Source organism: Haemorhous mexicanus, chromosome 15 (assembly GCF_027477595.1).
Source record: "Haemorhous mexicanus isolate bHaeMex1 chromosome 15, bHaeMex1.pri, whole genome shotgun sequence".
In the NCBI taxonomy this organism is placed as follows: domain Eukaryota; kingdom Metazoa; phylum Chordata; class Aves; order Passeriformes; family Fringillidae; genus Haemorhous; species Haemorhous mexicanus.
This window is the reverse complement of record NC_082355.1, coordinates 3,702,770-3,723,315: the sequence shown is the minus strand read 5'-3', so window position 1 is coordinate 3,723,315 and position 20,546 is coordinate 3,702,770. Positions and strand designations below refer to the sequence as shown.

General features: G+C 52.1%; 4 protein-coding genes across 5 annotated transcripts; 2 read left to right on the top strand and 2 right to left on the bottom strand.

Moving 5' to 3' along the window:
- The first annotated feature begins 19 nt into the window (after nucleotides 1-19).
- On the top strand, nucleotides 20-8,484 carry SIMC1 (SUMO interacting motifs containing 1). 2 transcript variants are annotated; one of them, XM_059860349.1, is made up of 10 exons: nucleotides 20-296; nucleotides 1,563-2,282; nucleotides 2,432-2,652; nucleotides 3,252-3,321; nucleotides 3,719-3,864; nucleotides 4,331-4,495; nucleotides 4,967-5,095; nucleotides 6,069-6,225; nucleotides 6,303-6,387; nucleotides 7,709-8,484. In XM_059860349.1, exons 1-10 carry the CDS (start codon nucleotides 75-77, stop codon nucleotides 7,927-7,929), a joined length of 2,136 nt encoding a protein of 711 aa, XP_059716332.1. In that variant the 5' UTR covers nucleotides 20-74; the 3' UTR covers nucleotides 7,930-8,484. The 2 variants fall into 2 exon arrangements, with proteins under 2 accessions (XP_059716332.1, XP_059716330.1); XM_059860347.1 differs by having other exon boundaries at nucleotides 3,252-3,378.
- A 660-nt stretch (nucleotides 8,485-9,144) lies between these two features.
- On the bottom strand, nucleotides 9,145-16,162 carry KIAA1191 (KIAA1191 ortholog). The gene is made up of 7 exons (XM_059860350.1): nucleotides 16,004-16,162; nucleotides 15,736-15,926; nucleotides 14,358-14,481; nucleotides 13,078-13,202; nucleotides 11,820-11,926; nucleotides 11,381-11,517; nucleotides 9,145-10,931 (listed from the first exon to the last, which is right to left on the bottom strand). Exons 1-7 carry the CDS (start codon nucleotides 16,029-16,031, stop codon nucleotides 10,723-10,725), a joined length of 921 nt encoding a protein of 306 aa, XP_059716333.1. The 5' UTR covers nucleotides 16,032-16,162; the 3' UTR covers nucleotides 9,145-10,722.
- Nucleotides 16,163-16,730: 568 nt separating this feature from the next.
- On the bottom strand, nucleotides 16,731-19,003 carry NOP16 (NOP16 nucleolar protein). Its single transcript, XM_059860351.1, has 5 exons — nucleotides 18,839-19,003; nucleotides 18,590-18,701; nucleotides 17,924-17,993; nucleotides 17,329-17,435; nucleotides 16,731-17,094 (listed from the first exon to the last, which is right to left on the bottom strand). The coding sequence occupies exons 1-5, from the start codon at nucleotides 18,943-18,945 to the stop codon at nucleotides 16,951-16,953; spliced, it is 540 nt and encodes a 179-aa protein (XP_059716334.1). The 5' UTR covers nucleotides 18,946-19,003; the 3' UTR covers nucleotides 16,731-16,950.
- Nucleotides 19,004-19,072: 69 nt separating this feature from the next.
- Nucleotides 19,073-19,754, top strand: HIGD2A (HIG1 hypoxia inducible domain family member 2A). Its single transcript, XM_059860352.1, has 2 exons — nucleotides 19,073-19,239; nucleotides 19,416-19,754. Exons 1-2 carry the CDS (start codon nucleotides 19,125-19,127, stop codon nucleotides 19,580-19,582), a joined length of 282 nt encoding a protein of 93 aa, XP_059716335.1. The 5' UTR covers nucleotides 19,073-19,124; the 3' UTR covers nucleotides 19,583-19,754.
- The last annotated feature ends 792 nt before the right edge of the window (nucleotides 19,755-20,546 follow it).

Sequence of the window (20,546 nt, the reverse complement as noted above, 5' to 3'; positions counted from 1 at the left end):
TGACGCCACTTCCGCCGCCCCCCCGCGCCCGGCGCGGCCCCACCGGCGGAGCGGAGCCGGCGCCCGTCGCCGAGATGGACAACAACGTGGTCCTCGTCAGCGATTCGGACTCGGAGGGCGCCCCCTCGCCGCCGCCCCAGCCCTGCTGCTCCCGCCACTCGCTGCCCGGCCCCGCCGTGAGTCCCGCGGCTCCCGCCAGGCACGGCGCCGCTGCCGCACACAAGATGGCGGCGCTGCCATGGCGGGCAGGGACGGGAGGCGCGCACGGACAAGCAGCCTCGGGGGCAGTGGAGGAGGTGGGCGTGCGTTCCTCGGTCCCGTCCCGTTCCAGCCGCGTCCTCGGGGAGCTCCCACCCTGTTCCCAGCCGGGCTCGGGTCGCCGCGGGTACCTCCCACCAGCAGAGCCCCGTTCCACAAGCCCGCTCCCTGCAGAGATCCCAGCCTCCTTGGCCATATACCCTCAGAAAGAGCCCGGTGCCTGCCATAATGTGTCTCGGTGCCCTCGCTGCAACCCGAGAAGGATCCGGCCCTGCAGGGCTCAGCCCCCGGCGGGACCCGGCCGCGGGATGCGGTGGAGCGGTTGCCGCCCCTGCTCCCCGTGCCGTTCCTCGGCCCTGTCCCGCTCCGCCGGCGGGTGCGGGGCCGGTGAGGCCGTGTGGCGGCGGTTCCGGGCACGAGGCTCACGCCCGGACGGGGAAACGGTCCGGCCCCGCACCGCTGTCCCGGGTCCTGAGGCGATTGGAGCCCTGCACCTCCCTCCCTCTGCAGCTCCTCTGCGTCCCAGAGCCCGCTGGGCTTTGCCCTCTCCTTGGGGAAGGCAGCAGATTTGAATCGGGAGAGGAAAGTGGATTTAAATTCTCTGCTAAACGTGTTCCCTGCTTTGAGGTGCTGAGGGAGATTTTTTTTCCCAAGAGCAGTCAGGCTCTGACTCCTCCTGGGCCTGCCAAAAGCTTGGGAAGTGCAGTGTGTAATCTGCTGCTGGCGCAGGCACAGCTGCCTCACCTGCCTGCTCCTGCTGCCCCTCGGACCCTGCATTGCCCAGCAAGGCTCTGATGGGAGTCTCCAAAGTGTCAGGGCTGCTGTAACTCCAGTTGGTGCAGATGAAAAGGCAGCTTTGTTTCCTACCACTCCTGTCCTCCAGAGCAGGTGATGTGACACAGAAAAGGTGGCAGGGTTTGGGTCCGGCGCTGTTCCTGCCAGTGCCTGGGTACAGGAGAGCTCCCTGTGCTTCCATTGCCCTCCCTGGACATGCCAGCAGGACTGGCATTTCCCTGTCGTGGGAAGGAGCTGAGCAGGCAGCCAGGTCTGCTCTGAGCCAAGGCACAAGGACATGAGCCCTCAGAGGAGTGGGGAAGAGTCTGGGTTGGGCTCAGGCTCAGCTGTGCTGCCAGAGGAGGCTGATCGCAGAGCTCAGGGCCACAGGACCCCTTGGACAGGCAGAAGGGTCTTTGCCCCTTTTGTAGGCTGGTGGCCTTTTTCCCGCTTGGAATGGGACTACAGTGCCACCATAGCAGAGGCTTCTTACAGGACAGGACATTGACACTGCTGCTCTGTCCCCACAGGAGATCATTGACCTGACCTGTGAGGATGCAAACACATACCCGACGCCGTCAAGCAGCCTCGCCGTCATTGACCTGACTGAGGACATGTGCAGCCTTCTCCAGTCCACCCTTGGTGCTGCTCAGAACTCCAGAAATGCTGCCCCAGCTGCACACATGTCCCATCCCCAACTCTGCCCCACTGTAGAAAAAGAAACACAGGCAGTGCCGGAGCCGAGCCCTGCACCAGCATTACACAATGCTTCTGAGAAGCTCAGTTCCAGCATGGTCACAGCAGAAACCATGGAGAACTGCAGATGCCTTTCTCCTGACTCTAGGCGCCACAGCTGGAGCCTGGAGCAGGATTACAGCACTACTGCCTTTAACAGCAGCTTGGACTCACAGTCAGACTCAGACTGCCAGTCCCCATCTCCCCCCAGCCTGGACAGCAACAGCAGCATGAGAGCTGATGACCCAGAGGAGGATCCTCCTCGGCCCTGCCCAGAAAGGAACCTTCCCCCAAGGCTGAGCCCTGCCCCAACCCTTCTTATAACACCAGGAAAGGCCCAAAGGTCTTTGCCAGAAGCAAGTGACTTCCCAGCACACCAACCAATCCTGCAAGCCACCCCAGCCATGACTGATGCTGACAGCAAGGCCTTGCTGGATAAACTGCACAACTTCAGCAGGAATGGAATCCAGCACCTCTTCCTCCAAGGCATAGCACCCAACAGGGAAACACAGAAGGTAAACAGGGTTTGGAGCAGCCCCTGCTCCCCTTTGCCAGGCAGTTGGGGGCTCTGGTTATTGCAGTTCCCTTCACAGTGGGCCCCACATCACAGCTGGGTTCCTCTGTGTCCAGGAAGCTTTCACCCATTGTCTTGCCTTGTACACAGCAAAAACCTGGGCTCATCCCCAGGGGGAAGCTGAGCATGGTGCACACCACCATGGAGGAGAACAGCCTGGAGGGTACCTTGTATTTCCTGAACGAGTTTGTCTCCTGCCAGCACCGCCCCCCCAAAGAAATCATCTGCCACCTGATCAAACAGATGCTGTTGGACACCTACGAAGGGGAGATCCTCAATGACATCTACACACTGCTGATGAAGATCCAAATGTATGTGTTCCCCTTGTCCTAGGGCTGGCTAGGTGCTCCCAGGGGTCTGCCCAGCTTAAGGGTTATTCTCTGTGGAGCTCACTCACAGAACAGGGAACAATTTTCCCTATAACCCAGGATAATCCTCCTGCCAACACAGGCACACCCTGGGCTCTCTGAGGGTGGGTCAGGGACAACTTGTGACACAAGGGAGCCCCTGAGGACAGAAGAGTGTGTTTGTCTTGCCCTGAAGTACAGGTCTCATTTTTCACTGCTGTGACATGGCAGAAGTGCCTTCCCTGGGCTGCAGCAGTGCCAGTAGTGGCTGGAGCAGCTCCCTCAGTTTCCTCAGGCTTCCTAAAGAGAGGTACAATGTTTTATGAGGCCACAGATGTAGGAGTCCTGGGCATCTCCTTGGAGTATAACCCCTGTCAGGTACTTCCAAAGAATTAATGTGTTATGGGGAGGAGAAGGGGTGAGGGCAAAGATGGAGAGGAGAAGGCAGGGAAGGCACCTGAGCAAGTGGGGCTGGGAGTGGCTGGGGAAGAGCTAAGAGGCTGATGTGCTTTCAAGCAGATGGTCAGGCAGTTCAGCACAAATGGACATGGCTGTCCTTGCAGGCTCCATCCAGCCAACATCACCACAGTGGGATGGGACTGGACATTGGTGAAATTCATCATGGAGCAGCAGGTACTTGGCACCTTGTGTGTCATGGGGCAGGGATCATCCAGCACACGCTGCCTGAGGGTGAGTGTTCCTAAGTGCTTCCTGTGGCTGTGCTCTGCTGCAGAGCTAGCCAGTCCAACAGTGAGTGCTGGCTGGGAATCCCACATTTATCCACAGTGCTCCCTTAACCCTCTGCACAGTTTTAGGCAGGTCATCCCACTAAAGAAGGCACAGATAAACTCTGGGTCACAGCACTAGTGCAATGCCCAGCAATGCCTCTCAGGATCTTGCCTGAGCCAGGCAGCTCCTCATACAGCTACTCCTCAGTATGTACACCAGTACACTCCCAAGACAGCCAGCTTCCCTGGTGTTCCTAAGCCTGTGGCCCCATGAGACTCATGTGCTCTCCCTCTGCCTCCAGGAGAAGCCCCCTGGCTGGCTCCTCTTCCTGCAGTACGTGGTACAGACCCTGGAGGATGACTTCCAGCACAATCTGAAGTCCTACCAGCTGCAGAAGTCAATTGCCAAGAAAGTGCTTTCATGTGACTTGTGCTTCAACAATGTCAAGTAAGGACCACCTCCTCCTTGTTCTCTAACCAGAAGCTGAGAGGCAGGGGCTTAGGGAACACTTGTCAGGACTCCAGTCAAACTTTCAGACTTTTCCCAGAAGCAGACTTGGGAGACGAAGGGAAGCATAGGGCCAGCTATAGAGACTAGGAAAAGATTTACAAAAACAAACCACCACAGACGATGTATGGCCTTTCCAGTCACAACAGAGCGGGCTTTTCCCAGGGATGAGGTCAGATTTGCATTGCTCAGGACAGGACTGAGAAGGAGGCCGTCCTGCAGGCAAGTGTATAAATCAAGAGAGCTCCTTTATTGAGCTATTCAACAGAGCTACTCCCTAACCCATCCAAGTGGGTGGAACATAGTGTTCATTGTCAGGGCCTTTCCTCCAGCTCTAAGTGGATCTGGAAGTCAGAACACAGCAAAATAAGGCACATCCCCAATAAAATTCTTGTTTCTGTTCCAGGGAAGTGGTCAATTGGTTGGTGGCAGCAGTTACAGGAGTTGGGTTCTCCCAGCCCCGGAAACAGCTACAAGAAGCCAGGGCTGAACACAGCTCATCTTCACCAAGGCTGGCCAGCACCAAGACAGCTCAGAAAGAAGAGGCCCAGACAGCTTTCTTTGTCCAAAAGTAAGCTCCAGAATTCCAAACTCCCTGCTGGCATTATCATGGACCCAAGTCAGGCAGAAGCCAGAGTCACTCTTTCACTGTCAGTTCAGGGAAGCCAGGCTGTCTGTACCTGTGGCCAGCTTTGCTGGTTCTTCTTTGGGTTAAAGACTTGGTGAGCAAAAGACTCTCACCTGGTAGGAAACTGGCTCAGTGTCATCCTCTTGCATGTAGTGTAAGGCTGGAGCTTGTGGCCCACAGCTCAGGCAGCCCCATGCTGCTCCAACACTCAGGAGAGCCACCAAGACCTCCCGAGGGTTAATCTGGGGATGAGCTTTGCTTGCAAAAGCATCAGATTCAGGAGACACCAAACCTGGCCCACTGTATTCCCATAGCCCTCACAGCACAAGGCTGAAGCAGGGGCCATCCCCAAGGCATTGCTTGGCAAGCTGAGGGGCAGAGTCCCCCCTGTGCTGACTGTCCCCTCTCACCCAGGATGATGCTCCTGCTCCAGCGGATGTTGGCCATGGCAGTGGAAGTGGACAGATCTCCCACCTGCAGCTCCCGTAAGATTGCAGACGACATTTTCCCGTTCATACTGAATATCCCCCTGAGGAGCCAAAGGTGAGACAAGCATGTGCAAGGCAGCATTTGCCTGTGTGATCAATTGTCTTATTCCCAATTTACATCCAAGTCTGAATGCATAAATTTCTACAGGATATAGAAAGATGGGCCAGCCAGCAAGAGCATGGCTGTGTCTCCCATGGAGATGCAACATCACCAGCTGAGCAGATGATGTGTTGATGGAAACACACCCAGGTGGTGTGTTGCTGAGAACAGTCAATTCTCCCACTTGTTAAAGTTGTAACCTTAAAACTGTAAAGAGAGTCCAAAAAGCAGTACTGTGCAGCACAGCCAAGCACTGGCAAAGACATCACTGATTCCCATGGGCAACCAGGTAGTCAAAAATATGATGCAGTTCCTGCAGCTTTGCCTTGACATCCTTTGTTTGCTTCTTTAAGAAATGCAGATCTGAAGCCGAAGCACAAGGGCGTGTCTGGCTCTGCTGTAAGCAAGAGACCACTAGGCCCCCAAGCATCTTTCAAACCCATCTTTCAATGCCCAGCAAGCAGCCCATCACATCCTTTCAGCAGAACTCTGTGCACACACCAGGTATAAACCAAGGCAAACTGACTTTAACCAAGCTGTCACTTTGCCCAGGACAGATAATAGATCCTTCTACCCCTGACCCCACATCACCCTTGCTTGGCTGGGCTCCCTGCACGTCAGCAGGAATGAGCCACTGCCACACAGACTGCTGGGCAGGGTGAAGTGAAGCAGCTCAGTTTGCTTTAGCAACTGTACTAACTTCCAGCTGCTGCAGGTCACACCTGAGGATGAAAACATGGCCATGGCCAAGCTTTATAACAAAGGTCTCTCACCACATCTGGTGGTCTTCCTTCCAGGGCATGGCTGGGTGGCCCCTGCAGTCACCTCACATCTGCACTAGGTCAGCAGGACAGCAGGAGCATGCTGGAACAGTTGTCTCTGGTCAAGCTGTGCTGTCTCAACAAAGTAAATTCCTTTTGTGTTTCAGGGAAGCTTTATTAAACACCATGGAGAACCAGCTCCTGCGCTGCAGACTGCTGGAGCTGCTATTCCAGCATAGTTGTGACATGCCCACAACCTCAGCCATGTCTCTGGACAAGGTTCTGTATTTCCTGAGCCACTCCTCTGTGCTGCCACAATTCCAGGTATCCAGTCCAACCTCTCCTTTGACTTGTTTTCCTCTGAGAAAACTTTAACAACCAAATACTGTCTTCTGTCCTAGGATGAAACAGCAACATGGCAAAGGTGGGATGAGATGCTGCAGTACTTGAGTTTGCTGCTGCTGAGTTACCATAGTGTAAAACTGGGTAAGCAGTGCTTGTTCTGGCATTAACAGTCTCATCAAGAGGCTGCAGTAGAACAGTCAAATTCCTCTTCTGCCTCTCATCACTACTGGACTCATGGCCAGTGAATCTTAGAAAGACAATGGGCCTCCATCCATGATAGGAACTATTCCCAGCAGTCAAAGAAGTGATGTTGCATTAATCAGAGCACCCACCTTGCTTTGCCAAGTTTAGCCCCTGCAAAATAGTCTTCTTCCTAAAGGAAGGAAGCACTTCCCAGCACTGGATGGTGCACAGGAGGGTGCTTTGTACCCACTGTCGTCTAAGTTGCTGCACAGTGGGTAGAAGAATAGGGTGGTTTAGGAAGAAAAGCAGAAGGCAAAGGGATCATAGAATATCCCAGGTTGGAAGAGAGACACAAGAATCACTGAACTTTACTTCTGGCCCTGCATAGACACTCCATAATCCCACCCTGTGCCTGAGAGAGTTGTCCACACGCTCCTGGAGCTCTGGAGCCATGAGTGTTCCCTGGAGAGCCTGTTCAATGTCCAACCACCCTGTGGGGGAAGATGTTTTTCCTAATAGCCAACCAAACTCTCCCTTGGCACATCTCCAGTCATTCCCTTAGGTCCTGTCACTGTCCTACAGAGCAGAGATGGAGCTGCCCCTCTCTCCTGAGGAAGCTGTAGACCCCAGTGAGGTCTGATCTGTCTCCTCGAGGCTGAACACAGCAAGTGACCTAAGCCACTCCTCATGTGGCTTCCCCTCTAGACCCCTGACCATCTCTGAAGCTCCCCTTTGGGCAGGCCAAGACACTTTCAGCACTTAGTAAACTGTGCAGAGAGCACCACCCACAGCAGCCATGGAAACAGCAGCAATTCTGACCCCAGGAGAGTGGCAGAGTCACAAAACATATAAAACTCTGTATTTTGCCAGAAGTCTCTTCCAGCTTCAGGTGTTTTAGCCCAGGGTTAAGGCTGTCATGAATGAATGCAGAGGAATCCACCATCATATATGCAAAGTCTCACTCTCCCTGAAGTCCTAGATAATAATCACTATTGTTGGGCTCTTTGGAGATTCCTTTGCAGCTGCCCATGTTGCCATTCACACAGAAGACAAGGATTATACAAGCCTTGCCCCTTCCCCATTCCTGGGCTCTCTCTGCATGCCAAATGAGCTCCAGGAAGGGCCAGTTCCTTCTACCCAAAGTCTTGTGCAGAACCATCAAGGATAACAAGAGGATCAGTCCTGTTTCCAGCACTGCCTGTGGCACACTGGGGTCCACCCCAGCAGCTCAGGCAGCCCTTTGGGTGTTGCCTCTCCCCACCAGCATTTCCTCTTGCAGAGCACCTGCGGACCTCCGTCAGTGACCGGATGAAACTGATTGCTCAGAAAGCCAAGCCCAGGCTCCAGGACAGTGATGACATCAGCCAGCTGGACATTCAGCTGAAGATGAACGACTTCATCACCAGAATGCAGAAGACCCTGGGGGAGCCTTTTCCCCCACAAATCCAGGAGAAATTGTTCATGCTGCAGGAGTTGTTCTTCATTGTCACAGCTGCCTGATGGAGACAACCACTGCAGCAAGGGGGACAAAACTTTGTGTTCTCAATATAAACCCCCCCCATCTCATACTGCACTGTCAGCATCATGGGGTTGGTTTATACAGTTCTTTTGAAAGACTTTTGGTTTACATTGTCTCCAAATTTCCATTCAAGTTTGCCTTGTTGTGCAGTTTTGCAAAGCACTTTATACACTTTAAAAAATGAGTTTTTTTCATGTTTGCCAAGACACTTTTGTCTTGATGCCAGCACTGCCCAGAGGAAGTATTTGCCCCCACAAATCCAGGAGAAATTGTTCAAGCTGCAAGAGTTGTTCTTCACTGTCACTGCTGCCTGATGGAGACAACCACTGCAGCAAGGGGGACAAAACTTTGTGTTCTCAATATAAACCCCCCCATCTCAGACTGCAATCTCAGCATCGTGGGGTTGGTTTATACAGTTCTTTTGAAAGATGTTTGGTTTACATTATTTCAGAATTTCCGTTCAAGTTTACCTCATGCAATTTTACAAAGCACTTTGTACATTTAAAAAAATAAATTCTTTTCATGTTTGCTAAGAATCTTAATCTTGGTGCCAGCACTGCCCAAAGTCCAGAGCTCTGTCAGATCACACCACAAGGCCATGCTTTAAACCCCAGCCTTCCCAATCTGTGAGATTCACCTGTGTAATCAGAATCACAGCAGCAGCCTGTACCTCAGTACCTGAATCTGTTCCATGACTTTGAGCTCAGCTCACACTCCAGGAGCACAGGGAGCACCAGCATTCAGAGCTCAGGCTTCCCCAGCCCAGGTGAATCATCCTCCATCAGCAGCACTTTAAAAGGGCAGCTAAAAACACTACAACAGCACCAAACCACGACTTTCCAGAGGGGAACTGGACATCTCTAGGGAAACACCAGCCTAGTTCCTACTTTGTCCCCACCTCCACAGTACAGGTGGAAACAGCACACAAGCAACAAGAGACAAAATCTCAGGAACATGAATCTGGATTGCTCAAGAAAACAAAGATGTCATGTTTAGTTTCATCTGCACCAGCCCTAACACAGAACTGAGCCTGGCTGTAAACCTAATCTCCCTGTTAAAGGGGAGTTTGTGGGCAAATATTTCACCCTAGTGAGGTGCTGCCAGAGCCTTATCCACCAGAGCCTTGACCCCATGCTCACTGGACAGCCCCAAATTTCTCCCAGATACTGTGCCAGCACCAACACACACTGTGGACCTCCATTCCACAAGGATTTTATTGTCCTGTAACAAACAAAACAAACATACACATTAGAAGACATGAATACAGTCAACAAATAAATTAATGTCAAATGAGAGCCTGATTGCCAAGGTGCAAATGAGTGGTGACAGAACTGCTGGTTTGGTGAGGGACTTTCACACAACACATCACTGGCAGTGCTGCTGAAGCTTGAGAGAAAGCAGTGCTACAAAATGTGCTGCTTCAGAGGGGCCAGCAGCCAGCCAAGGAAGCCAACCCTGTCTCACCCTCCAGGGAGAGTGTTTGGTTTAAGTTAGAAACCCTGGAGCTCAACAGCTACCACCTCTTAAGTAACCTCTGTACAATGTCCTGGCAACAGAGAAGCTTCCCCTTCCAGACGGAAGCCAGGCTGCTGCTGGCTGAGGGACTCTGCAACACCATTGTGAGATCTAGTGCAGACCTGAGGAGACCCATTTGCCACAGCACAGGTGAGGATTCCAGAGCAATGCTGCCTATCATGCTTAAGGGATTAGATGGTAGGCAGGAATTCCTTCCACTTTTCTTGAAAGCTGGTGTTAGTTGTTCCCAGGAACTGGTTCAGACTTCGTCAAGGATCACATCCAGCTGTACCTTAGCAAGGAGGAATGTTCAGCCTTGGTCTGCCCTCAGTCCTCCCCCAGCCCTGCAGAACACACTTAATGCTGATAAAACAAAATACCCTGTCTGAGAAGTGTTCCCAGTGTCTAATACATTCTACACAATTCTAGGGAAAAAAAACCCAAACCAACAAAAACAAATCAAGCAGCATCCAGAGTGCCAGAACATGTGCAAATCTGCTGTCTAGAACACAGGACAGTGCTGTTTTGCAGAACAGAGATGAGGATTAGTTGGTTCAAGCCACACCAGCTTTGATTACTTCCACCTTCTTAGAGGAACATGAAGAGTTGGAAGAAAAGGAATTCTTCCTCATTACTTCAAAGCTCCAATAGATTCTGCTCCCTGCCTTTCCAATGAGAGCATCTTAGAATGGTCACTAGTCCCTTTTCCCTTTAAAAAACATTCCAAGAACAAAAAACATGGTCACACTGGATAGTGAGGGAGTGTCACATTTATACTGACCTACCACATACCCCATCTTCCATCCGGCAGTTAATGGTCCAGTTTTCAGTCCTTGCTTGTTCACATCATTTTCTGCTTGATCCCTTGACAGAACCAGTCCTCCTGTGGGTCCTTCAGCACTGAGCAGGACAAGACAATCAGATTCCAGGCATATAAGCCAGGTGCTCACACACCACATGGAATCCTGTCCAAAAAAAAACATGGCTCAGGATTTCCCTCTGGTGTGGTGTACTGGGAAGCACATCCAGAGCAGCCTGGCAGCCCAAGCCAGTGCAGTGCAGCAGACAGGATGGTTTCACTGCTTTAGGACAGTGCAGGAGCTTTTCCAAGACTGGCTTTAGCAGGACAATCACGACGGTTTCTTTTTCTGAGATGAAGAGCTGGAAAAGGAGACTTTCCTACTTTACTGCAGCACACAGGACAGGGAAGCACAGCCTAAAACACCCTGTAGCCTGCTAAAGACACTGGAAGCTTTCCTCTAGAACCCAGTGGGAGTGAGCACATTCAGATCCCGAGGTTTGATATTGTGGGAACGTGGAGATTGTTTCCTCCCATCTGTGCCTGGAATGTCCATTTTGGGTGGCTTGAAGGTGACTGGATCCTCTGTCATCCTTGTAGCCTGAGCACGCATCAGCTCCATTGGGGATGGCTTCTGGGCACCCTTATAGGACTGAATGGTAAATCCTCCTGATGAAAAAAAATCACAGTAAAAACCAGGAAAACCAGTCAAATCCTCTTCCTACTGCTGCCAAGAATGAGCAGTGTCACTGACACTCAGCACCACACACAGCCTATGCAAATTCCAGCAGCTTTATATCATGTGAAGCCTAATCCACATCAGGGGTGGGCAGTTCCAGGCTTGGTTGCATCACATATCAGAGAAAGAGTAAAAAGCTGTCACCTTCACACCCTGCCCCTCCCACTGAAGCTCACTGCAAGTTATTTCTACCTCCAGATCCTTGGCACAGGTTTTACCCAACTGCTCTATATTTAGGCACAGAAATTATATGACTAACACACATTCCCAAGGTGGTCCTGGAGAGTAACAAGGCAAGCAGGATAAAACTCCAGAAGGAGCCAGCAAGTCTGTTGTGTGACAGTTCCCCCCTTGGCAAGGCAGATTTTCAAGAACATACCTGCATCACTGGCTGATTTCTGGACAGCTCTGGGTCCAAAAAAGCTCCATCTTTCAGATGACAATCTGTCCCCACCACCTTCCATAGCAAAGTCTGAGCCAGTGATAGAAGTAGAGGATCCCTGACTAAACCAACCCCTAAGGAAAAAAAATAATTGAGATGTTTAAAACATGAGAATAAATACTTCAAGTGACCCCACTATGCCAGGAACTTTTCATGTAGCTAAAAGGGGCAATTTAAGAAATCTTAATAGGTTTGTTACCACCCAGGAAAAGCTATGCATGCTCAAGTTCCACAGGCTTCCAACACTTGGATCTACCCAACACAAATCCTCACCAGGCTCTAAATTGCACCCTGTGCAGTCCCTCACAGGCTAGGAAGGTTATTTGTAACAGCTCCCACCCCAGCAGCTTGTAGGAAACCAAAGGAGGCAGAGTACCTGTTTCTATGCCTGGGAGAGGAGTGGGGGGTGCTGCTTGGAGTGGACTGAGCAGAAGAATTCTGTTTGTCATCTTTTGTTGTCTCTCCATTCTGCATTTTTAGGTTCTGTCAGGAAAGGCAAGCGAAACAGAAGCAACACAGCTTAAATACTGGACATAAGGAACAACACCCATTTTATCACCAAACCCAAGTGATAAAGAAAAAGTGTCACCACACCTAAAGTTGTATCCAATATTACAATACCTGTGTACACACCCTTAAGTTTCTCTTCACATCAAATATTAGCATTTTTCAAGTTCACTTTCGGCTACAGAAAGGAACACCAGCACTCATAGGGAGGTTGTGGATGCAGCAGAGCTCACTTCAGCTACCTGGTAACTGGTCTAAGTGCCACAACACCCACTTTTCTCCAGCATTTATCAGAGCAACAAAGCTTTCAGTTCTTTAAGGGTGAGACCAGCTCTCCCAGAAGGTACAAGATACACAGGAATACCAGACCCTGTGAAGTAATTAGTGTACATCAGGATGGAAACACTGCCCTGGAACAGAGATGAACCTAGGCACAAAATAAACAGGAACTGGGTGTATGCAAACCATGTTATTTACAAGCTGGACAGTACAAACTGAAGAAGTCATTTGAAGGGCAGTTACAGTTCAAACACAAAATACACAGGGTACCTTGTAATGTTTCCTGTGGCTATTCAAGCCACACTAATGCAATTCATCGACGCAGTTACTGAAACTTTGGCCTCGTGGGAGGACACTGCAAGAGTTGACTATTAAACTCCAACTGCAAAATTGTTTTAAGAGCTCAGCAGCCCACAGTAACATGCTCATTCAAGACTTTTATTTTCAGTAAGACACATCTGGTAACTTCCACAATGGAAATGTACAGTTTACAAGTTCTCTTTGGACACATAGTTGAAGAATTCAACTGCAGGGCACCATTCAAAAGTAAAGCAAGAAATTAGAAATTATGTAGGGTTGTCCCCACTTGGAAAGACAACTGTCATAGTCTGATATGACAGTAAAATGTGACAGATTTGGGAATAAAAAAAAAGCTGTTTCAAAACTACAAAGGCTAATGCTAACTTTAAAATAAAAGTGGGTAAACTTTACTACACAATGAGCTAAAAGCCTTCAGCAGAAACAGCATAAGGGAAGTTTTAGCAACACGATCCAAAAGTTATGGGACCAGGTAAATGTTAAACCAGACCCATCCTACATAGAGAAATGCAACAGAAAACAAGGCTTACATGGACTGCCTCAGCCACTCGGTGGTATTTGGTCTCCTCAGTGGTGAGGCCTTTGTGGGGTGTGTAGCCAGCTTCCCTCAGCCCTGCCTGCTGCTCAAAGCGCTGGATGCTCTCCTGAGTCTGCTCTGGAACACACAAGAGCACAAATGGTACAGAAATGCCACCACAAGGAGTTCTAGCAACTGAATGCAAACCCCTTTTTTTCATCCTTCACACACTGTAACAAGCTGAGGCAGAAAGATGTAGCTGGTGAGATATTCTGATGTGACAACCAGGCTGAGACACAGGGCTAAGTGAGATGAGCAGTGATTTGTCTCAAATCACCAGACATACCACAAATGCAACACCTGTAATTAATCCCATCTCACCCCTGACACTGCATCACTTCTACTCACAACTTCATAAATCCAGGAGAACTCAATAAGTTGGACACTTTAGGTGGCCCTCTGCATTCAAGGGACCCTTGCAGGTCATGTTTTAAAGACTCACAGTGATTTTAGATCAGGTGAAATAAGCTATTTCAGCCAGACACAGAGCCAGCATCTAATACCCTGATATCAACTTCAGTTCTAAAAAACATAAGCACTTCCTCCAAACCCCAGCATAAGATGTTCATTCCCTGGTGGAACAAGGAGAAAAGTCAAAAGGAATCAGAGCACAAAAAGATTAAGGGAAAAGCCTACTGTCTTCTTTAAAACAGATCACAATCCTGGTTTTTGTAGCTGCTGAAAGAAGAGGCAGCATGGACAGATTAACACAAAAATAATTCCTCTTATTGCAAAAGGGCACATCTTCTCTGCAAACATAACTGACCCAATTTTATTTTAAAGCATCATGATTTATGTTTAGAAGTGTTGCAGTTAGCAAGGCAGCTGCTGCTATTAACAACATCAATGCCAGCAAGTGCTCCATTAGCACAGTGTGTCAGCTCCCCTCACTGCTTGGGTTAATGGTAGAGCTCTGCCTGTCATTCAGAAATAGCAAGTTAATAATCAAACAGAGCAGCAGCAGCCTCTGCACTCCAGCAACATGGACTGCAGCAAACAACAAACTCTGCACTCCTACCCCACCCCTGGAAACACAGAAGCACCACATGTGGCCTATTCCCCAGTTCCTTGCTTCCTTCTAGAAACATTCTCTGAAAAAAACAAACTCACACAGCACCAGAACAGACCCAGTCTGAACCCAAGAGTTCTCCAGAAATTACCCTTTGGCATCACCAAGCTGGAGCCCCCTCAGTGCCCAACCCACATATGAGAGTGTGAGAGCTGAGTTCTTACTTGTGATGAGGGAGTTCATGATGATGTGAGTGGCCTTGGCCTTCACCACAGGCACCTTGTTCACACTTTCAGTGGATGATGAAGGAGTTATGACAGGCTTCATGTTGGCATCCCCTTCCTCATCCTGTGGGGAAGCAGCAGGGGACAGTTTGAGATGGGGAAGTATCCCAGCACCTAACTGTAACTACACAGGTGAGACAAAGCCATGCTGCTCTGGCAGCCAGCCTGCATCCCATGGGAGAAATCCCTAGGCTGTGCACACTGCAGCCCAGGAATGGTGAGAACCTTAGAATTCATGGCAATGAACAAGTGACTTGCATTCAACATCTGAGCACCTACCAAACTCAGAGCAAACAAGTTTTTAGTCCAAGTACAACAAGGTCAACAGGCAAGAAACCAGAACATCTGTTCTTCTCCTAAATGCAAACTGGATTTCAAGGTCAACTGGGCAAAAGCACCAAGAGCACCTTCCACTCCAAGCTCAAGCACCAGCTGTTCACAGAATGGCAGTCACAAAGCAGAGCCTGGAGTGAACAATTTGTTTTCCTGCCTCATTCCTTACATGTTTCTTGCTCAGTGTGTCTGGTGGTCATAGTTCGACCACTAGACCCCAGCAAAGAAACACTAGAAAACAAAGTATCCTGTGAAACACTGACTTCCTCCACCCAACACAGGAGTTCCCTACTGGAGAGTTTATTTTTTGTACCAAACCACAACTTTTGTTTGTCTCTCACAAGAGATTTAAAAACCGAGGAGGTTTAAAGTAGAGGTTAAGTTCAAAGGAATACAGAACTAAGTTCTTCCATCCAACAACATTTAGCTTAATTTCAAACTTAGAAAACAGCCTCTAAATTTAAAAGGGCTGGTCCTACACTCAAAGCATAGAAACCCAGAATGGTCTGGGTTGGAAGGGATCTTAAATACCATCCCAACTCCCTGCCACAGTAGGGGAACACTTTCCAGTACAGCAGCTTGTTCAGAGCTCCCATCAACCTGGCCTTGAACACTTCAAGGGATGGGGCAGCCACAGTTTCTCTGTGCAGACTGTATCAGTGTCTCACCACCCATACTGTAAAGGATTTACATCCGACCTAAACCAGCTCCAGCTTAATTACACCTGGTCGCTGGGGGTTTTTTAACCACAAACACGGAGGAGACACTCAGCACACGTTTGTCGCATCCACACCTCCATGTGCCCAGAGCAAAGCCAGCCAGCAGCGCCGGGCTCTGCCCCCAGCCTCTGCCGAGGGTCCTGCTGTGCGGGCAGGGGGGCAGCGCCAGCCAGGCAGGAGGGGAATAAGGACGGGGGGGATGCCAGGAGACGGGTGCCAGAGCTGCGGGGCACCCAAGGACATGCCGGGGCCAGCCGGGGCCGTACCTTCGAGAGCTCCTGGTACTTGCGCTCGGGGATGACCGGCTGCTTCCAGAGCACGCTGGCGCACAGATCGGCGGGCGGCGGCGTCATGGGCGCCGTGTCCTCCAGGGCATCATCGTAGCTGAAGGCGCGGCGTGGAACGCCCAGGGGCAACGACATCCTGCCCGAGCGGGCCCCGCCGCCCGGCTCCAGCGCTGCGGAGAGAGCGCAGCGCTCAGCGCCCACCGCCGAGCGAGACCGAGACCGGCGCGGAGCGGGTGGGGAATCTTACCGGGAGCGTCGGACTTGCCAGCGCTCATGGCGGGGGCTCAGCGGGGCTCGGCAAGGGACAGCAGGGCCAGGCCCGGAGCGGCCATAGCGGAACCGCGGCGAGTCGCCTCAGCCGGCGGCTGCTTACCCCTGCGGGGGTGCTCTTATAGGGGCACGGTCTCGCGAGATGCGGTGCTTTGGCGCGGGGCACGCTGGAAGGTGTAGTTCGGGCCGGGAAGGCGGGACTTGCCGGTCCGCAGCGCACCCACGGCCCCGGTGGCGGGGTCGGGGTCGTGTCCTGCCCACGTGTCCCGTCCTCCTGCAGACAGGAGGTTGCTGGGTCAGCCCACAGGGGGCTAGGTCCTGGAAAACCAATCCTGGAAGCTGGCAAGCCCATCAGGAACAGGAGTATGTGGCAGACAGTCTCACTGTGACAGCTTTTCTACAGCTGCTCCTCCCTCTATCAACGAAAGGGTGACCTCTCTGCTGCCCTCCAGTTCCTCAGCACGAAAGGGACCCCAGCCTGCTCTCCCAAGCTGCAGGTACAGGGAAAAGCCATAGCACATGGCCCTGCTCCAACTTACTCTGCCTACAGGACAATCAGCAAAAGTCCAAGTGCTGCCCACACCCAACCCTGTCACCAGAGGGGACACGTGCCCAAGGCCAACATCACAAAGGCTGGCACCAGGAGCTCTCCAAAGCAGGACAGCACCAAGCCAGAGCCCACAAACAAGACAATCACAAACAGCTAGAAAGAGTATTTTATTTTAACAAAGCTAAAGAAATGCTGGCTGCCACACAGAAAGTGAGCAGAACAGCACAGTCAGCGCCAGTGGCTACAGTCTTTCATGGATAGTTAAACCCTCTCTGCCTAGTGAGGGCTCTTCCTCCATCACCAGAGGCTGTTTCAGTTTGGAAAATATTCATGTCAAGCCTGCACTCGCAGGTAAACCTGAGGAAAAAGAGGAGTCACTGCACTTCCATTTTTTCTGGCTTGAGTGATGCAATGAAATTCTTGTACTCCTCGGGATAGAAATTCTTGTACACATTGATCTTCCTCTTAATCTGTTTGGGAGTATCCTGGTAGTAGTTCTTCTCATCCCGAGCCATTTCCTGTGACAAAGGAGAAGGTAAGTCAGAGGAACAGCCCCAAGAGCAAACACCAACACAGCCCACCCACACCACTGTGATCACTGCCTGACTCAGATGGAGCTGGCCACAGTTCAAAGTGGTTTTTTCCCTTAAGAATCAGCTGACTGCAAAACAGGATCCAGGACAGAGAGGATTAGCAGCTCTCATGTTGCTGTTGGGAAGATCCAGGAGTGAATCCCTTGCTTTGGAATGTACCTTGTAGTTCTCCCCGTGGTTCTGGATCATGTATTTCACATAGTCAATGAGGTCCCGTGAGAGCGTGTTTGACTTCTTCTCAGGGAGGCTGGCCTCCAATTCCATCTCTAGGCACAGGGCAGAGGTAGCATGAGGGAGGGGAAGGAAGCAACAACACCTCAGAGGCCCCCAACATTCCCCCAAGGTTGACTCCAGCCACACAGCCTGGCTGCTGGTGCATGCAGGGTGCTTCCCAGCATGTTGCTGCAAGAGAATGGCCCAGACAACATCCAGGCCTGCACTGCAGCTCTTCTCCAGCTCACACAGGAGCAGCAGACCCTTTCAGCCCAGGCTGCAAAGTGACCGCTCAGAGCTGCCCAGCTCACCACTGAAACACCAGGTACTGCCTCCATGGCTTCTTGTCACCCTGGAGCCACGCACCAGCACCTCTCACAGTGACAAGAGCCCTCCTGAGGCTGCAGGGACAAACACTGTGGAAAAGACATGCTCCTCCACAAGGCTGGATAAGAAACAACACCCTTCCCTACCCCTGGCACAGCACAGCAAGACAAAATAGCCCACAGGGGCTCAGGAGAACCCCAAATGCAGCACTGACCATTCACCACGTACGGCTTCCGCACTATTTTCTTTCCTGGCTGTTGTCCATCACTTTCCACTTCCATCCCCTGAATTATAGCAGAGAAAAGACAAATAAAGAAAAGCACAATTGGAAGAGTGCTGTGTCCTCACACATTGTTCCCAAAACTCCAAACTGCTTCTACATGGCTGCAAGGGGCAGGAAATCCCAGCTGGCTTAAGCAGAGCCTTACTTGTGCCATTAAACTGGCTTGTGGGCGAGGCAGTCAGCTGAGAAACGCTGTGTGAATGGAGACAAATGGCAAACAAGGTCATTCCAACTTTCCTTGAGCTTCTTGGGGCCACCTTTCACCTGAAAGCGTTGCCCTCTTACGCAGATGGGCCAGGCTGGCACTGCTGTACACAAAGAGCCCTTCTTCGCTATAAGGAACAACTTGGCTGCAGCGTTCCCAACCCCCCCTGTCTCTGGCAAGTCCCCGGACTGACGTTTTTTATATTTGTTCTAAAGTCCATTATGTCTCCGGAGCGCTGTAGCTCGTTCCCACGCCAGGATCTTGGTGAGATAAGTGTGTAGATCAAGATAAGAAATGTGTCCACTGCCAGAGACTTATCCAAAGCCACCCGCCCAGGGCTGCCAGGGTACCTCCCCCCACAAAGGAGTGGTCCGGGCCAAACCCTTCCTTACCAGCAGCTTCTTCGGGATGGGGACAGCCTTGTTGGGATCCTCGGCCAGGCCCATCTCGGCCAGGTTCTGCGCCACCGACTTGTGCGGGTCCCATGCATGGCGGATGTGCGAGCTGCGCAGGGACAAGCGACATCACGGCCGTGTCCCCCACCCCGCGGCGGTGCGCGTCCCCCTCCCCACCGACACGTGCAGCGGTTCCCGGCCGCCCTGCCCCAGCCCACGCTGGCCCCCCGTGTCCGCGGCGCTCACCAGGCGATGCGGGGCGCGGCGCGGCGGCGGGCGCTGCGGTAGAGCCGCTTGCGGTTGAGGTTGTAGGAGTATTTGTGCCGCCGGCTCTTCCCCTTGGCCTTCGGCATGGCGGACACTCGCGGCTGGCCACGGAGCTGCCGCGAGCGCCGCGGGGCACCACGGGAAGTGTAGTTCCGAGGCAGCAGAGCCGCGCGGTAAGTGAGCGCGTCGGACTGCAACCCCCGGCATACAGTGCTTCGGAGGCGGGGCTACGGCAGCCGGAAAGGGCCTTGCTGTCACCTTGGCCATGGCGGCCGGGCCGCCCCCCCAGCTGGAGCCCAGCCCGCTGCCCACGTTCCCTGAGGAGGGATTCGCGGACAAGTTCCTGCGCAAGACCCGCGAGAACCCCCTGGTGCCCCTCGGTGAGGGTGGGGAGGGGGGTGGCAGTACGGAGGCTGGGTGAGGGGCGCAGGCCGGCGCGATGGCCGCTGGTGAGGGCCGGTCCCTCAGCCCCGGGCCGGCTGTCCGCCGGGGAGGCGCGACTCGGGTTTGGGAGTGCGGGGGAAGCCGCGCCTCACAGCCCCCGTCCTTCCCGCAGGCTGCCTGTGCACCGTCAGTGTCCTGGTCTACGGAATCATCTGCTTCAAGAAAGGCAACACTCGGCGCTCCCAGCTGATGATGCGGGCGCGTGTCATAGCCCAGGGCTGCACCTTCGCTGCCCTGCTTGGGGGCATGGCGGCCACGGCTTTCAAATCCCGACAGTGACATCGGACAAGAGCGAAGCTGCGGCCACGGGCAAGTGTCTACCAGCAGCCCTGGCTAGCAGGGTGGATCCTGGCGGGGAACGGGGTTTTCTGAGAGACTGTTGTGATGTCTCGGTACAGCCAGTTCTGGAGCACTGGAAATGGGGTGAATACACTCTGTGATTAACATGTAATTCAGGCTATGGCTTTTTTTTTTTTTTTTTTTTTTTTGTTTCCCCAAGAGCTCTCCTGCAGCACTGAGGCTCACCACTCCTATCAGACTTCTTGTCCCTGCTTGATGCTGTAACAGGCTGATAAAATTGTGTCTTCTTGGTCGTGGTCTGAGGTGTGGTTGTAGTCAGTGACCAGCATTTGAGAAATGAGCTGCCCATGAGGAGGGAACCACTGCTTATGGCTTGGTCCTGGCAGGACAGAGTACCTAGGCAGTGGGGGAGGCAGTTTGGGAGGTTGTGTGAGCTGTGCAATTGAAACTGGTGTGTAATAAAGTGAATTGCAGCAAGATTCTGACTGATACTGGATTGCAGAGCACTGAGAAGCCATAACAGTAAACAGTGCAGGGAGAAAAAGGAGTGGGCATGGCTGTCTTGAAGCTGTGGTGATGCAAGAAACAAGACATAAAACTCCCTGTGAAAACAATCAGGGAACTCACTTTTCTGAAAGGATGTCTGGCTGTGTTCTCTGGGATGTGCTGCTGCTTTGGCTGTTCTTGCTGGGGAGTCAGCAACATCTTCTTCTCCAGGGGACCTGCCCTGCCTGTGTCCTGACCAACATGATCCCACTGTTGGCTCTGGATCATACCAGGGGCTTTGGTGATTCACGAGGCTTTGCTCTCCCATGCCAGGGCCACAGAGCTGGGAGGACGTGGGGCCACAATCTCTCTACATTGCACTGTGGCTGCAGCAGCTCATACCTGCAGGGGAGGGGGCACAGACACCTCTGCCTGTGCTGAAACACCTCACTCCGCA

Bases quoted from the DNA above. Each gene is read 5' to 3' on its own strand.
- KIAA1191 (XM_059860350.1), bottom strand. From the start codon at position 16,031: ATGAGCGCTGGCAAGTCCGACGCTCCCG. The intron at 13,203-14,357 runs GTAAGAACTCAG...TGTGTGTTCCAG, and splicing joins CATGAACTCCCTCATCACAA to AGCAGACTCAGGAGAGCATC. The intron at 11,927-13,077 runs GTAAGCCTTGTT...CTTTCCTGACAG, and splicing joins GAGTGGCTGAGGCAGTCCAT to AACCTAAAAATGCAGAATGG.
- SIMC1 (XM_059860347.1), top strand. From the start codon at position 75: ATGGACAACAACGTGGTCCTCGTCAGCGATTCGGACTCGGAGGGCGCC. The intron at 297-1,562 runs GTGGGCGTGCGT...CTGTCCCCACAG, and splicing joins CCTCGGGGGCAGTGGAGGAG to GAGATCATTGACCTGACCTG. The intron at 4,496-4,966 runs GTAAGCTCCAGA...CCTCTCACCCAG, and splicing joins ACAGCTTTCTTTGTCCAAAA to GATGATGCTCCTGCTCCAGC.
- HIGD2A (XM_059860352.1), top strand. From the start codon at position 19,125: ATGGCGGCCGGGCCGCCCCCCCAGCTGGAGCCCAGCCCGCTGCCCACG. The intron at 19,240-19,415 runs GTGAGGGTGGGG...TCCTTCCCGCAG, and splicing joins GAACCCCCTGGTGCCCCTCG to GCTGCCTGTGCACCGTCAGT.
- NOP16 (XM_059860351.1), bottom strand. From the start codon at position 18,945: ATGCCGAAGGCCAAGGGGAAGAGCCGGCGGCACAAATACTCCTACAAC. The intron at 18,702-18,838 runs GTGAGCGCCGCG...GTCCCTGCGCAG, and splicing joins GCCGCGCCCCGCATCGCCTG to CTCGCACATCCGCCATGCAT. The intron at 17,095-17,328 runs GTACATTCCAAA...CCTTTGTCACAG, and splicing joins ACCACGGGGAGAACTACAAG to GAAATGGCTCGGGATGAGAA.